Source organism: Paroedura picta, chromosome 7 (assembly GCF_049243985.1).
Source record: "Paroedura picta isolate Pp20150507F chromosome 7, Ppicta_v3.0, whole genome shotgun sequence".
Classification (NCBI taxonomy): Eukaryota; Metazoa; Chordata; class Lepidosauria; order Squamata; family Gekkonidae; genus Paroedura; species Paroedura picta.
The window spans coordinates 100,732,829-100,748,493 of NC_135375.1; the positions used below are offsets into that span (position 1 = coordinate 100,732,829).

Here is a 15,665-nt window from a genome sequence, read left to right on the forward strand (position 1 = left end):
AAAATTATTTTTCTATGTTTGGGGAGTTGCTAGGATGCGAGAATACGTTGCTGAAAGGTGATTGGTGGCTAACACCACATCACAGTGATTGACAAGACAAAACGGGGGGGGGGAGTGGGTTGTCATGACTTCCACCCAACCATCTGACTCGTCAGGAAGCAAAAACCCAGGACAAGACTAAGGGATAAAGTGAAAGGAGACTCCTGTCAGGAAGACGGAAACCATGTGATGAGTGTACACAGATCTATAACCAGCAGGCAGCGCACCTTGGCTGCCTCCATGTTGAAATGGTCCAGGTGGTGGCTGGAAATCTCCTGGGATTACAACGGATCTCCAGGTGACACCAATAGTTCCCCTGGATAAAATGGCTGCTTTGGAAGGCGGACTCTACAGCATTCTACCCCATTGAAGTCCCTCCCCTCCTGAAACCCTGCGTTCCTCAGGCTCCACCCCCTAAGTCTCCAGGTGATTCCCATCCTGAAGCTGACAGGCTACTCTTTAAAGTCTCCAGGTGATTCCCATCCTGAAGCTGACAGGCTACTCTTTAAAGCACAGTTTTGCTCCATGATACTCCAAGTTCCCCTCGCACCTGCTGTTGCGTCTCCCTTCCTGGTTTGTGGGTTCTTCTTTATCTCCTCTTTCTTGCCCACACGATTTCCTGCTGACAGGTCTTCAAGGACGTCAAGTGTCTTGCTATGACTGTGGTCCTCCCAGTCAGACAAACATCAGCACCAATGAATTATCAGTGGCTGGTTATTCTTCTCCTTTCTTCAGGTAAGTGAAACTGGGATGGCCATAGGGAAAGTGGGCACATGATGGATCATGATGGCTAACAGACCTGTCCCTTCAGTTTTCCCAGAAAAAAATATTCTCTCTCCAGCCAATATCCGTATTTGTCTGATACCTGTATTCCACCTCCCTTCTTCTCCCTCCCACTCCTCTCTTTTTCTACCCGCCTTTGTGTTCTTTGTTTCTCCTGGGCCCATTCTGCACTCATTGGACAATGCACTTTCAATGTGCTTTGGCAACTAGATGTTCCTGTGTGGAACAGGAAAATCTACTTCTAAATGTATGATCTAATGTGTGCAAAATGGGCCCAGATTCTAAACTGGTAAAGCTGTATCTGGGATTTAATTGGAATTAGCCCTAGATGTCCCAGATCATCAGATCTCGGAGCTAAGCAGGGTCGGCGCTGGTGAGTTCTTGGATGGGAGACCAAGGACTTCAAGAGCTATGTACAGCCAGACAATGGCAAACCTCCGCTGCTCGTTTCTTGCCTTGAAACCTCAACAGGTTCAGCCTAAGTCAGTCGCGACATGAAAGGTGGCCCTTTTCACCGCCATATTTCACAGGGCATGGACTGGAATTCTTCTGCATGGGGTGAGGAGGATGAAGCCTTCTTCCCATCAGATATTTCCTGCCTGAAATAGCTGTAGTCCATGGAAGGCTATCCAGCAAGGCAAACAGTGGTTCACTAGAACTTTCACGTCTCAGGAAAATAGAGCGGAGGGGATAGCTTAAGCCCTCTCCGCCCACAACAGGGTCTCAGTCTGAACCAGGGGATTTTGTTCTGGTTCACAACTGCTTGATAGGAGACAAGACGTAGTTGTGTTGGACACGTGGACATTGGAACATAGCAACCAGACTTCAGGTGTGCTGCGTATTAAGAGAACAAGACAGGAATGAACTTAAGTTCTCCGGAATCCTAGGAAAACAGCATTCTTCTGCATTTCTATCTTGTAATCAAAACGATGAGCCGGAAGGCTTGCAAAATGCAGCGGATTAAGCTCACCTTTAAGAAATCTATCCTGCCTTTATTATAAGGGGCAAGATCATCCCTTGCCTCAATGCTCAAATAAACTTATCCTCCCCACCTTTTAATTGTAATTCATAAGATGTGATTTTCAGCTGCTTGATTTATTTACCCTTCTACCCCCCCCCCCAGGTAGCGCTGTTATTCAGACTCCACATTTGGTGGTCACGAAGGGCCAGCCAGTGTCCCTTGACTGTTCTCAACATGCCACCAACTATCTATACATGTACTGGTTCAAGCAAGAGAGGAAGAAGGAAGCCAAGCTGCAGCTGGTGATCTATTCCGTAGAAGACTCCAAAGGACAAGTTGAGAAGCCATTCCAGGGTCACTTTGTGAGCGACGGAACAAAGAATTATAAATTATCTATATCTGTGGCAAACGCCCAGCTGGAAGATACTGGCACTTATTACTGTGCAAAGCAAGATCACACAGTGAGGCAACGGGTAAAGAAACCACACACAAAACTCCTTACAGGCACAAGGCAGGGTACAAGATACGACAGCTGATGTAGAAGACTAGCCCAAGATCTGCTGCTGCTGCCAGAAGATACGAACAGATGTGGTTTCTTCTTCCGTGCACAACATTCTGGGAAGTTTGCCCACGCTTGCTGCAATAAACAGGTTTTGCACAAGAACCACATGACATTCATGGCCTTATGACCTTAACAAGCCGCTCCCAATCATTGAGTCTGCCCGTTGGCCCTAGGAATGCCAGTCCCCTGGTAGGACCTGACAACCCCCTCGAATTATAGCTCAACACCAGACTAAAAGAGATCAGTTCCCCTGGAGAAAATGGCTGCTTTGGAGGGTGGACTCCATAGCATTCTACTCTACTGAGGTCCCTCCCTGTCCCAAATCCCACCCACTCCTGGCTCCACCCCCAAAGTTTCCAGGTATTTCCCAACCAACAGCTAGCAACCCAAGCAGGTCCCTTCTTAGGTCCCGGAGATCTCTCAGAATTACAACTGATCTCCAGACAACAGAGATTAGTTCTTCTGGAGAAAATGGCTGATTTGGAGGATGGACTCTCCCTACTGAGGCCCATCCTCTTCCTTGCCCTCTCCAGCCTCTATCCTCACATCTCCAGGAATTTCTCAACCCACATTTGGCAATCTGACCTTTCTAGACCAGGTCGTCGCTCTCTGGGATCTCAGCTCACCCAGCTTCCATTCATATCACTGAAGCGTGTGAAGGAGAACTTCCCAGGAGAATTTCACACACGCATGAAGCCAGCTGACATTGAATTGGACCATCAGCCTCTCAAGGTCAGTATTGTCTTCTTAGGCTGGCAGTGGCTCTTTGGGGGTCTCCGGAAGGGGTCTTTCACGTTATCCGCTACCAGGTCAATTAAACTGGAGATGCCAGGGATTGAACGCAGGACCTTCTGCATGCCAAACAGAGGCTCTGCCACTGAGCTACCATCTGCCACAACTTGGAACTCCCTTTCACTCAACCACCTTGAGGAGCAATGAAAATTTACCCACACGTAGCCCTGTCTCAGATGGATGAGCTGTGTCCTGGTGGAACACCAGTGGTTTCAATGTTTGCCATGAATTCTCCTCATTCCTTTGCAGTCCTGTCTTCTCTCCTTCCATATCTTCAGTTATCCCCTCCAGAGTTGTCTTCAGCATTTCTAGAGCCCAGAACCACTATGACAGGGGTAGTCAAACTGCGGGCCTCCAGATGTCCATGGACTACAATTCCCATGAGCCCCTGCCAGCGAAGTCCATGGACATCTGGAGGGCCGCAGTTTAACTACCCCTGCACTATGATACTGGAATCCTTCCACAGGATGGTGTTGTAGTGTTGTAGTGAAGAGCAGCAGCCTCTAGTCTGGAGAACTGGGTTTGATTCCCCACTCTTCCTCTACTTCCAGACAGCTGGGTGACCATGGGTCAGTCACAGTTCTCTCCATGGGAGGAAGGCACTGGGGTCTGTAGCATGTGCTACCTCTGCTACATGGATAAAACAGCCCTGCCTGGGAGGTAGTATATGTGTAAATATTTCAAAATGATAGTTATAGCATCTTTGTCCCGACCTGGCTAGCCCAGGCTAACCTGATCTTGTCAGTTCTCAGAAGCTAAGCAGGGTTGACCATGTCTAGTAAGTGGATGGGAAACCTCCAAGAAAGCCCAGGGTCCTGGCACGGAGGCAAGCAATGGCCAACTACCACTGAATGTCTCTTGTCTTGGACGTGACTTTCTACCGCCCATTCCGCACAAGTTGGATAATGCACTTTCAATGTGTTTTTGCAGCTGGTTTTTCCTGTGCAGAACAGGAAAATCTACTTCTAAAGTGCATTGAAAGTGAATGATCCAACATGGGTGGAATATTTTTTGATGCAAGTTTTTAAATAGGACACTCTACTGATTCTTTTTCACTAGGGGTCAGTGGTGTACAAGTTTAGGGAGCGTGAAGTTGTTTCTTGCTAGCTCAACAGCCTGAGGCTGAGTTTTCTCTGTCACCCTCACCTTCTCTCACTTGCTAACCTTCCTTGTTTCACGCTTTAACCACAGCGTAGCAGGCCCCACATTTCTCATAAAACTTCTTCTTGGGAGAACAGGAAGCCCTTTATAGGGTATGCAGTATTTTGCTTCTCTCCTTTGGAAAGTGACTCTCTGCAAAGCTAAACCAGTGATTTTCAACCTTTTTCAGATTAAAGGACTCACCTTTAATCCCAGCTGGAAACATGAATTCCACTTTTAATTCTAATATCTAGTGATGCCTATCATTTTGATGAGAACAGAAGGGGCGACAGGGATGGTACATGCTGAATTGTGCGCTTTCCATGTCCTTGGCCTATGGATTTTGTTGCGTGAAATTGTAACATCTACTTGCAAAAAACCCCCCAAAATTGCTGTCAAGCTCAGAATGCACATTGAAAGTGCTGCTTCAGTTCCCCGTTAAAACCCTCAGTGCCCAGGCACCATTGGTACCTGCTAGAATTGTGTTGGTTGTGGGAGAAGGGGGTACAACTGTGCCTGTTTCAGACCTGTTGTTTCCATTTTCTGTGAAATATATGATGGCCTATTATCAAAGTATGTGGAGACGGCAAAATTAATAACGTAGCTACAAGACAGATCAGTTATGGAATCTGACATTTAAAACGTTGATTCCAAAGTACCCCAACAGAAGTAAGGACCATTGTAGTTTATATATAATGTCTTAAAAATTATAATGAAGGGGATGTTGGGGAGATAATTTTCTGTTTGATACACTCTGTAATATATAAGTTTATATTACTTATATAGCTTATAGAAGAAGAAGAAGAGTTGGTTCTCATATGCCGCTTTTCCCTACCCGAAGGCGGCTCAAAGCGGCTTACAGTCGCCTTCCCATTCCTCTCCCCACAACAGACACCCTGTGGGGTGGGTGAGGCTGAGAGAGCCCTGATATCACTGCTCGGTCAGAACAGTTTTATCAGTGCTGTGGCGAGCCCAAGGTCACCCAGCTGGTTGCATGTGGGGGAGTGCAGAATCGAACCTGGCGTGCCAGATTGGAAGGCCGCACTCCCAACCACTACACCAAACTGGCTCTTATATGGCTGATTCTGTGAAGATTCAAGGGGGTGGCAGGTTACGGTGTCAGCGATAGGGTCGTGGGTGCCCTGCATGGTGCAGGGGGTTGTACTAGATGACCCAGGAGGTCCCTTCTCTATGATTCTATTATTCTATGAATCCATGTTGCAATTCCTGCCAGATTCCTTCCTTGCATGTATTCCAGAAGCCCCTTCCTTAGAGCTGCATGTGCACCTGCCATCTTGTATTGAAAGGGGCCTGAGGGAGTAAGAGGGGGGCAACCGGCTCTGGTGGGCAAAGGTGGTTGCTGGTGGCAACTTTGCACAGTATAAGATCAACCTTTTCCAACCATTTAACCATGGAGGATCCCCTGGAATATTTTGTAGGCCCCTTCAGAGAAATGGCTGTGGAAATAAGATGAGGGAATCAGCTAATCAATCAAGTGAACATTTACCATTTCCACAGGGGAGAAAGAGACTAGGCCTATACAGCAAGAGAAGTGGGCTCCAGTGACTCTAGTGATGTCAGAAACTGTCCAAACCACAGGGAAAGGCTGCGTAACCCCCGGGGGAACTCTCATTGGTTGGAAATCCCTGGGGGAAATCCCTGGGGGAGAAGCAAATTTTAGAAGACTCATCATAGATATTTATGGTGAAAGCTTTGGGCTGATATCCTTGAGTAGACGGGCTTCTTCTCCCAGCTAGTCTAAACAAGTAAGCCAGCTTGGTGTAGTGGTTAGGAGTGACTTCTAATCTGGCGAGCCGGGTTTGATTCCGCGCTCCCCCACAGGCAGCCAGCTGGTTGACCTTGGGCTCACCACAGCATTGATGAAGCTGTTCTGACTAAGCTCTCAGCCGCTTTGAGACTCCTTCGGGTAGAGAAAAGCAGCATTGATATGCAGACGCTGTTTAGCTTAGAAAGGAAAGTTTTATTTATGGAAGGACATTCCGGATAGGAAAGGTGAGGCGGAGGATAGAGCTCCTACATCTAGCTGGCTCAAGAGAAGAAGGCAGACTGAGAAGCATCCAGGAAGAAAGAGGAAATTGCCCTAAGAGTAGCAATCTAGGGACAGACAAAAGGCACACTTAAAAGATAGAAAGGTCCTGAACTCTCTGATCTATCTAACAGCCTTCTTGCTGCCCCCATCAGGGTCTTCCTCTTCCTGGTTAACTTTGTACGCCAGACATTGCATACTCCAACAAGAACCAATTCTCTTCTTCAGTAATAGCAGGGCTCTCTCAGCCTCACCCACCTCACAGGGTGTCTGTGGTGGGGAGAGGAAAGGGAAGGTGACTGTAAACCACTTTGAGACTCCCTTGGGTAGAGAAAGCAGCATATAAGAACCAACTCTTCTTCTTAAAACCAAAACTGTAACATTGATCTCTGGCCCACCCCTTCCTGAAACAGAGATGATGAACGTTCCTTCAAACAAATTCATTGTGGCTCTTGAACATTCTGCTCTGTGGCAAAAATGCTTGTGGTCCTTTGTGTTTTCACCTCCCTACTGCCTGGTACTCTCTCAGGTGACTGACTAATTCCGCAGCTTGGGGCAACCTCTAGTCTAGGGAGATGGCTTCCTGGTCTTTTATTGTGGCTTCTTCTGTGTTTCAGGTGAAGGAGATGAGCTGGTGCAGCAGTCCCCCAAATATGCAATTATGAGAGAGGATGCCATGCCTAATGTGACTTGCACCCTGAAAGATTCCTCATACCCCTGGATGAGCTGGTATGTGCAGGACCTCCATGGGCAAATCCACTTTTTGGCGACGACTGGGCAACAAGGTGACAAGTCCAGTGCAAGTTGGCAAGCATCCTCCTATTCAATCACACGTGTTAAGGACGAGGAGCTTCTTTTGGAAGTGAAGAAAGTGACTGAGTCCCAGACTGTTTTCTGCACCTGCAGCAAGACCCACAGTGACAAAAAAGATCGAGGAACCTGTCAGAAATTCTATGACTTTACTTTTTTCCTGAATCAACATGGGTGTGTTTCTTGGACTGATGTGGGTGGAGAACACAATAAGGGTAAAGTTTGTGATCAGTATCCAGTATCCCATGGCACTTTATTGCCGTAGATTTTGGTGGGAAGAATCGGTTTAAATTTGGTGAAGCTGTGTTCAAATCTTTGCCGGGTCATGAAGCTCCCTCGGAGGCCTTGGGAAAGCTATCTCTTCCCAACAGAATTTACAATGATGACGACGTTATCCGTTCAGTCGTGTCCGACCCTCGGGGATTCTATAGGAAAGTTTTCTCCTTTCGTCTCTGTCTCTTATGGTGGCGCAAAGATGGAAACCACAGAAACTGCCTGGAATCGATAACACTGGAGAACTTGTCACAATGTGAAAACTGACAAACTTGCTAAATAGAAGAACTTTGGAAGAATTTTATAATCACTGGAATGGCTTGGTGTAGTGGTTAGGAGTGTGGACTTCTAATCTGGCGAGCTGGGTTTGATTCCCCGCTCCTTCTCCGCATGCAGCCAGATGGGTGACCTTGGGCTCCCCACAGCACTGATGAAGCTGTTTTGTCCGAGCAGTAATATCAGGGCTCTCTCAGCCTCACCTCCCTCACAGGGTGTCTATTGTGGGGAGAGGAAAGGGAAGGCAAATATAAGCCTTGGGCTCGCCACAGCACTGATGAAGCTGTTCTGCATGAGCAGTAATATCAGACCTCTCTCAGCCGCTTTGAGACTCCTTCGGGTAGAGAAAAGCAGCATATAAGAACCAACTCTTCTTCTTCAGTAATATCAGGGCTCTCTCAGCCTCACCCACCTCACAGGGTGTCTGTTGTGGGGAGAGGAAAGGGAAGGTGAATGTAATCCACTTTGAGACTCCTTCAGGTAGAAAAAAGCAGCATATAAGAACCAATTCTTCTTCTTCTTCTTCTTCTTCTTCTTCTTCTTCTTCTTCTTCTTCTTCTTTTCGAATTTCAAAATAAATAGAATATATTTTATGTTTGTTGTATCAGTTATATCTTTCCTATACAGTAGATATGAATATTTGTTGTAACAAGTTATAAGAGAAATATCAGTTGGGCTGAGAGATATTTTGTATATCTTAAGAAATGTAAATTTACTTCTTTTCTACTCTATATATTAAAATTATATATAAAGGATGCCTTCCTTTTGAGTAAATACAGTAACACAGAATTTTCCTCTGCTGCACACTTCCTCTTAGCTCCAAGCCAGCCGGGTTTGTGTTGTTTCTCCATTTCCTCCCTTCTGCCCACACTGTTTTGTGTTCACACAGCTGAATTCTCTTGCATTCACCACCGGATGGGTGTCAAGGACCACAGCCCTCCAGTCACGAGAACCTCTGCTTAGGTGTCACATTGCTCCAATGAGTTCCCACTTGTTTGTAATGTTCCTCTTCTCCTCAGGTAAGTTATTCTCCATGTGAACTTCAACCTTTTCAGACCAGGGCTTACTTCTACCCCAAACTTGAAGAATAGGACCCAAGCAAGTCAACATGATGTTGACAGCCAGGCTTAGCATCTTAGACTACAACGCTTGAGACCTGGGTGTAAATCTCCACTCAGGGTCAAGGCAGACAGGAGAAAGATCACAGATTTCTTTTGAAAATGTACATTTCAGGGAAGGGTTGTGGGAGATACCAGGTTTAACTCTTTAAGCTCCATGTAGTCACTTATTAAAATGTCCTCCTTTTGTGGAGCAACTGGAAATAAATAGAAAAGACACATGATTTTCCCACATCTTTTCTCTTGGAAGTGCTAATTGATGTGTGGTCATAGGATTAAACCCTCACTTGGTTCCCTCCATGGCCTTGATTCAGACTAGGACAGTGTGTGCCTGTGACACAGACTTAAAGACGAAGGAATGCTCTGTTAGTGTCCTTGGGCATGAAACCAACTGGATGATCTGGACTAGTCACTCGCAGCTTAACCTAAATTGTTGCAAGAATAAAACAGTTAGTGGACAACCGATATATACTGCGTTGACCTTCACAGAGCAGGTAGACAGGTTAAACAATGTAATTGACTGAACCTTTTAGCATACATTTTGTGATGCCCAGTACTTTTATATGTACTCGGGTCAGGCGGGTTCCTGAAAAACTGTGCATACAATATTGTCTGTCTCTATCTCTAGCTAATTAATCTCTCTTTTTCTCTCTCTCTGACCTTTTCTGCAGTGGCAGTGCCATGCCGGGTTGCCACCGGTTGTATGCCACAGGGCAGTTTGCTCTGCCTCTTCCTGACCAACAATGTTTTATTCAAATAACTATATCACAATTGGAGATGAATGAATAGATGTGTTCCCAGTTGAAGAACACAGAGTATTTAACAGTGAACCTGTATCCATTTATTGATTTATTACTCATCTTCTGCCTATATATGTGTGGACTGTAAAATTCCCATTTAATTATATCTGAAGAAGTGTACATACACACAATAAAGCTTCATTAGTCTTAAAGGTGCTACTAGCCTCTATCTTGGTTCTGTTACCTCAGGCCAACAGGGTGACCCACCTGAATTTATCTCTTTCTCTCATTGATGACATCTGTATGACCTCCTCAGGTCACGACACTGCCCATTTGCAGACGAGAAGGGCCAGCATTCCCACCAAAACCGAGTTGAGGTTTCAGATGTTTGCGTTATAGATTAAAAATTTCACACAGGGAACGAAGATTTATGATCACCTCAGTTCAGCCCCCTTCTGCGTATTTTGCCACAATCTTGTAATAGAAATAACACCTGTTAATACGGTTGTAGCAGACCCTTTTCTAGGCATGACCTTGCACTGGAAGTTGCAAGAGCTCGTTTTTGTTTCGTATCCATCTGACTCCATCCTCACCCACTTCTTTTTGTACCTTGTTTAATCCCCACAGGTAGTGCTGTTCTTCAGTCTCCACATTTGGTGGTCATGCAGGGGCAGCCGGTGACCCTGAGCTGTTCCCAGAATAATACCAATTATGTCAACATGTACTGGTACAAGCAAGAACTCAAGAAGGACACCCTCCTTCAGCTGGTGGTTTATTCGATAGAAGGTTCTGGAGGAGCTGTTGAGGAGTCATTCCGAAGCCATTTTGTGAGCACCAGAACAAAGGGGAATTCGTTATCTATCTCTGTGGCAAAAGCCAAGCCTGAAGATACTGGCACTTATTACTGTGGGAAGCAAGACTACACAGTGAGACAACCAACGAGGAAACCACACTCAAAACTCCTAATGGGCACAAGCGAGGGTACAATACACAAGTCCTACAGAAGACTCCCTCAAGGCTTTCTGCTGCCTGAGGAGAAAAATATTTTCTGTTTTTTTTTCCCTCTCCCCTTCCCCTCATATATTTTATTTTAGAAAACAAACTGATGGCATAAGGGGATACCGAAAGGGAAAGGGGATTACAAAACATAATGACGTATACCATAAATAATGCTAAATTGTTAACAGGATTTTAACTGATGGATTGTATTAATGCTTTATTGTTGTTTTAATTGCTGTAATTTGCTGTTATTTATAATCTATGTATGTACACCCTGAGCCGGTCTCGGGAGGACGCTTTAGAAATTCGACAACAACTTTTTAACCTGCCCTTTCACAAAAGGGGGGTTGGGATCCGGAGCTGGTCTTCTTTTTCTCCATTTGCACACTAGAGTGGATCCATTTCTTCCCACACTGAGAATTCCACTTTTCGAGACCTTGTGACAGGAGCTGAAAGTCAAATGATGATGGGTTCCCAATGAACTCACACCATCTCTCACCCTGTCCTTGTATCATCAGTATCCCCATCCCCCCGGGGACCGAACATCGCCCCTTGGGCTAACATCGCCCAGCGATATGAGCAAATTCTTACCTGGGAACGGCAGTGTTGAGGTGTCCAGGGTTTTTATCAGAGATGAGAATGGTTCCGGCTGTCTGTGATGCAGTGTTGGGAGGATATTGTGCTAGCATTATGGAATATGTATTGATATTTTTAGGGTATTTTGTATTTTTACTGTGATGTTTTATTGTGAACCGCCTTGAGCCGGCTGGCCCAGAAGGAGCAGTACATAAATTAAATAAATAAATAAATAAATAAATACATCCAGAATCATAGAATCATAGAATTGGAAGGGGCCATATAGGCCATCTAGTCCAACCCCCTGCTCAATGCAGAATCAGCCCGAAGCATCCTAAAGCAAACCCAATTCTCCAGATAAGAGGCCACCATTATTAACCACTAGATCATGCTGGATCTCCTGCTAGGCAAAAGCTGCACCCACTCCTTGGAAGCACTTGGTGGGCACCAAGCAAAGTGTTGGGCAATGACATGGGGACAATGGACATCATGTTGGGGTGCTCTGCTCTAAAGATCATGCTATGTAAGTGTGTTTTTGGATCAGGCCAAGCGTCCAGTTAATCCTGCATTCTGTTTTCTATAGCGAATAGCTACCATTGTCCAAGAAGCATACAAGCAGGAAACAAATGTGATGGTCTTTTTCTGATCTTATCAGGTATTCAAATAGATATGGCCCCATGATATGGCTCTTAATAGACCTCTGGCTTCATGAATCTGTCTAACACATTTTAATGCATAATTCACTAGGAGAGCCAGTGCAGTATCATGGTTAGTGTCGGACTAGGGTGTTAGGACAGCTTTGAGACAAGTGACCCTTGCAGTGTAGGTAGGCATACTTTCCATCATTGCCGTAGTTCCTGAAGAGGGTACCCCTATCCCTCTATTATATTCAATGTCGAGTCTGTCCCATAGGATATCATCAAGTGGATGGGCGCATCCTCTTCGGAAGTCCCTAGAAGTGGACCCCTTGGATAAATCATTTTGAAAATTGAAGGCAAGACAGGGAAGAGCCTCCCAGAGCTACCATGAAAGTTTGGAGGCTGTAACTTAAACCCCCAACCCCCAGGCCCTGGAAAAGATGGAAAAGCTGAAATTACTATAGTCAATGGCACCATTGACTTTAATGGGTGCCAAAGCCAAATTGGCTGGATCAAACCCTTAGTGCACAAGCCTAATAGAAGTCGCTTTGAGACTCCTTCTGCTAGTGAAAAGTGGGGTATAAAAACCAACTCTTCTTCTTCTATGGAGGGAGAAGAAAAGCAAGCAGCTGAGTACCTCTGCAGCTGGCCATGATGTCACCTGAGGAATTCAGACAGCTCCTGGAGGGCACAGCATCTGTCTGGAGAATACCCTCCCCTACTTTCCGTTTAGGTGCAGACATTGCCAAATACATATTTGTACATTTTTGACACTGCAATGCTAATACAGAGCAAATCTAAATAAATAAATAAAATATAATGGAGGGGGGCACAGGTAATATTGAAGACAGGTGTTTGTGGGAAAACTTCCATGCAAAACAAGGAGGGGTCTGATCCCTAACAGATGCATCTGTGAATAGCTATGAACAGCCCGGTCTGCCCTGCATGTAAATCTCTCTTCAGCTGCTTAAGCTGCGAGATGGAAGGTAAAACGCAATACTGTGCTGCAGGAAAACGTTGACATACTTGGCGCCATGCCTGACGTTGCTTCTGGAACAAGAGACGCGCAGCCAACAGAATGGAGAAGCAATATTTAAACACAGAGCGTTAACAGTTGATTGCTCTAAATGCATAAATTCTGAGAAGGAAAAAGCTTGTCTTCACACACAGGCAGGGCCATTGCCTTCCATAAGCAGGGCTGCCAAACTCCAGGCTGGCTTGTTGTTATCAGATTTGTAGCCTGTAAATGGGCTTGAGGCAGTTTATAGCATTAATGAAAACATTCACCGTCAGATTTTTAAAACATTCCAAAACTAAAACTCCCCACTCCAGCCCCCCTGCCCAGACACTCCACCGCAGCTACTTCAGTCTAGCCTGCAGATTGGCTACCAGCCAGGAACAAACATCCAGCCAAGAAAAAAAAAGGGGGGGGGGGAGGGAACCTGAGAGAAGAGGAGGAAAGTCCATCTGATGTGAACCTGCCCTGGCCTCAGACATAGACCTGGCAGGAGGGAACCATTTTATGGTTCCTGTGGAACTGTGTTAGCTTTGTCAGGGCTCTTACCTCAGACGGCAACTCATTCCACCAGGCTGGGGCCAGAGCTGAAAAGGCCCTGGCCCTAGTTGGGGCCAAATGGATATCTTTGGGGCCCAGAATTACCAACTGACCTTTGTCATTTCATTTCCCCTGAAGAAAATGGCTGCTTTTGGGGATAGACTCTATGGCAGGCTTTTTCAACCAGAGTTTTGTGAAAACGTGGGGTTTGTTGACGACCCTGGAAGGGTTTTCCGAATGGGTGGGAGTTCATTAATTTTTAATATTTCTTAAATCCATTAAACATTTACCAGGTGATACGACCATATAAGGTCATGTTGACGTGTTTTCCTCCCCCAAATGGTCAAAGATGGGCCTGGAGGCGATGGGAAGGGGAGGGGCCCCAGGTGAGTTTATACCTCATGCCACTTCTGGGGTTTCTTGAAGCCTGAAGAATGTTTCAGGGGTTTCTCAAGGGTAGAACCCCACCCTCCCTATGCTCCACCCAAAAAATCCTCAAGTATTTCCCAACCCAGAGCTGCCAACGCTACCGATTAGTCGACTGAAGTGTCAATCACCAGACGTGTTCCTGATCCGGCTTCCTTTCCGCCTTTCTCACACCCTTTAAAAAAGAAGAAAGAAATACCCCAGAAAAGACTGCAGCATTAAACACCGTGTTTTTTTTTATTCCTGTATATTCTGTCCCTTAAGTTTCGGACAGTTCGGATCGCCTGATCTCAGAGTGGTGAGAGAAGATCTTTCCCAGGGAACTTCAATCCAGGCTCAGTTGGAGCTGATGGTATTTTGAATCCAGGAGACGTAGTTGCAGACTTTGGTGTAGACTCCAGGGTAGCCTCTCTGAGCGCACCCAATGCCCCAGGAGACAATCCCCTGGAGCCTCCCATTGCAGACCACAGGGCCTCCAGAGTCACCCTGCAACAGAACGGGTGACAATGCAGGCAGTGAGTGTTGACTGTTATATATGGCAGGACCCCTGCTTCTCAGGCTGTCACACTGTCTTCCCACAACCAGTAGTACTGCTCAATAGTCTAGGCTTGTGCCAAAGCCAGCCCCTGTAAAAACCCAACAAGATACTGCTAGGACTAACTCCATCCTGGACCTCTCTCTTCAGCTTGTCCTTCACTATAGATTGGGAATCACAGGTACCATCTGATTCAGGGAATGCTCTATTCCTTCTCCCCACCTCCATTGCATTGTTGATGCAAGACCTGTTTGCCCAGGTGAACTCCTTTGTCTCACAAATATGACTCATGCTTGGCCACTCTGCAAGGGGAAACCTCTCCCCCAAACTTAGCAGCTAGACCTATTGAGACTTGATGGCTCCCTTTCTTAGACCTATTAACTCCTTGGTATAAGCCCATCAACACACATCTCTGGACCTGGCCAGGGCATTGCCCAACATTCAGACCCATAGAAAATTCCATCATGTGCTCACCTGGGTTACAAAAACATATATAAACAGTGGCTTTACAAGGCCACCTCATGCTTTTCTAATTCAGATACATTAGAAACACTCTCCACTCTGGTTCATGTTGCTGCTCTCCGCCTCCCTACTCTTCATGACCAGTCATTATATTGAAACCTCTTTTCCCAGTCTATTTTTCTCTACATGACTGATTACAAGTGTGCCAGATATATTTTTGCCTATTTTATTACTTTCCTTCTAATAAAGATTGTTACTATTTTTACTGTAACTCGTTGTGTCTGCCTTGAGTTCTACTCCAAAGTTAGGTACATACCCCCTGGTTGTAGCCCTTTAGGCTCAAGAAATGGCATGGAGAAGGCAGAAGATGAGAGCTGGGGTTTTTTGTACCCTGCTTTTTATGAGCTGAAGGAGTCTCAAAGGAGTTGACAATCACCTACCTTTCCACTCCTGACAACAGACACCTTGTGGAGTAGGTGGGGCTGAGAGAACTCTGAGAGTAATGTGTCTGGGCCAAAGTCACCCTGTAGGTCTCATGTGTCTCAAAGACCGATTATGCACAGGGTAGAAATGCTGCACTGGCAGTGGCAGGTCAGCGGGACTAATCCCGATTTTGCACAACGACAACGCCATCCCAGCTGCCTCCCAGCCCTGGTCCGACTCAGTGCTCTGGCTGGCCCGCAGTAAGTGAGCATGGATACAGATCAGCCCTGTGTATAACAGGCCTTTGGGCCCGGCTCCTCCCCAGACCTACTGTGTCTGTGCAGGGACACCAAATGCCCCTGTCAGCTGCAGAGCTGGACGGGTCTTTCTCCCTCTCCCGCCATTGTATGTTGGAGCCCCCATGCCTCCACTCTCCCCCCTACTGTTGGCACTGCCATGCAGCATGCTGGGCTACATCAGAGCAGTCCACATGCCCTGGGGAATTCCATC

General features: G+C 46.2%; 1 protein-coding gene across 2 annotated transcripts in view; it reads right to left on the reverse strand.

The window, feature by feature from the left end:
- Window positions 1-13,963: 13,963 nt before the first annotated feature.
- LOC143841426 (trypsin I-P38-like) overlaps window positions 13,964-15,665 on the reverse strand; it is a 43,547-nt gene continuing 41,845 nt past the window's right edge. For both annotated transcript variants that reach the window (XM_077345714.1, XM_077345713.1), the window contains exon 5: window positions 13,964-14,221. In XM_077345714.1, coding sequence (XP_077201829.1) covers window positions 14,072-14,221 — 150 coding nt within the window. In that variant the 3' untranslated portion in view covers window positions 13,964-14,071. The remainder of the gene's footprint in view (window positions 14,222-15,665) is intronic.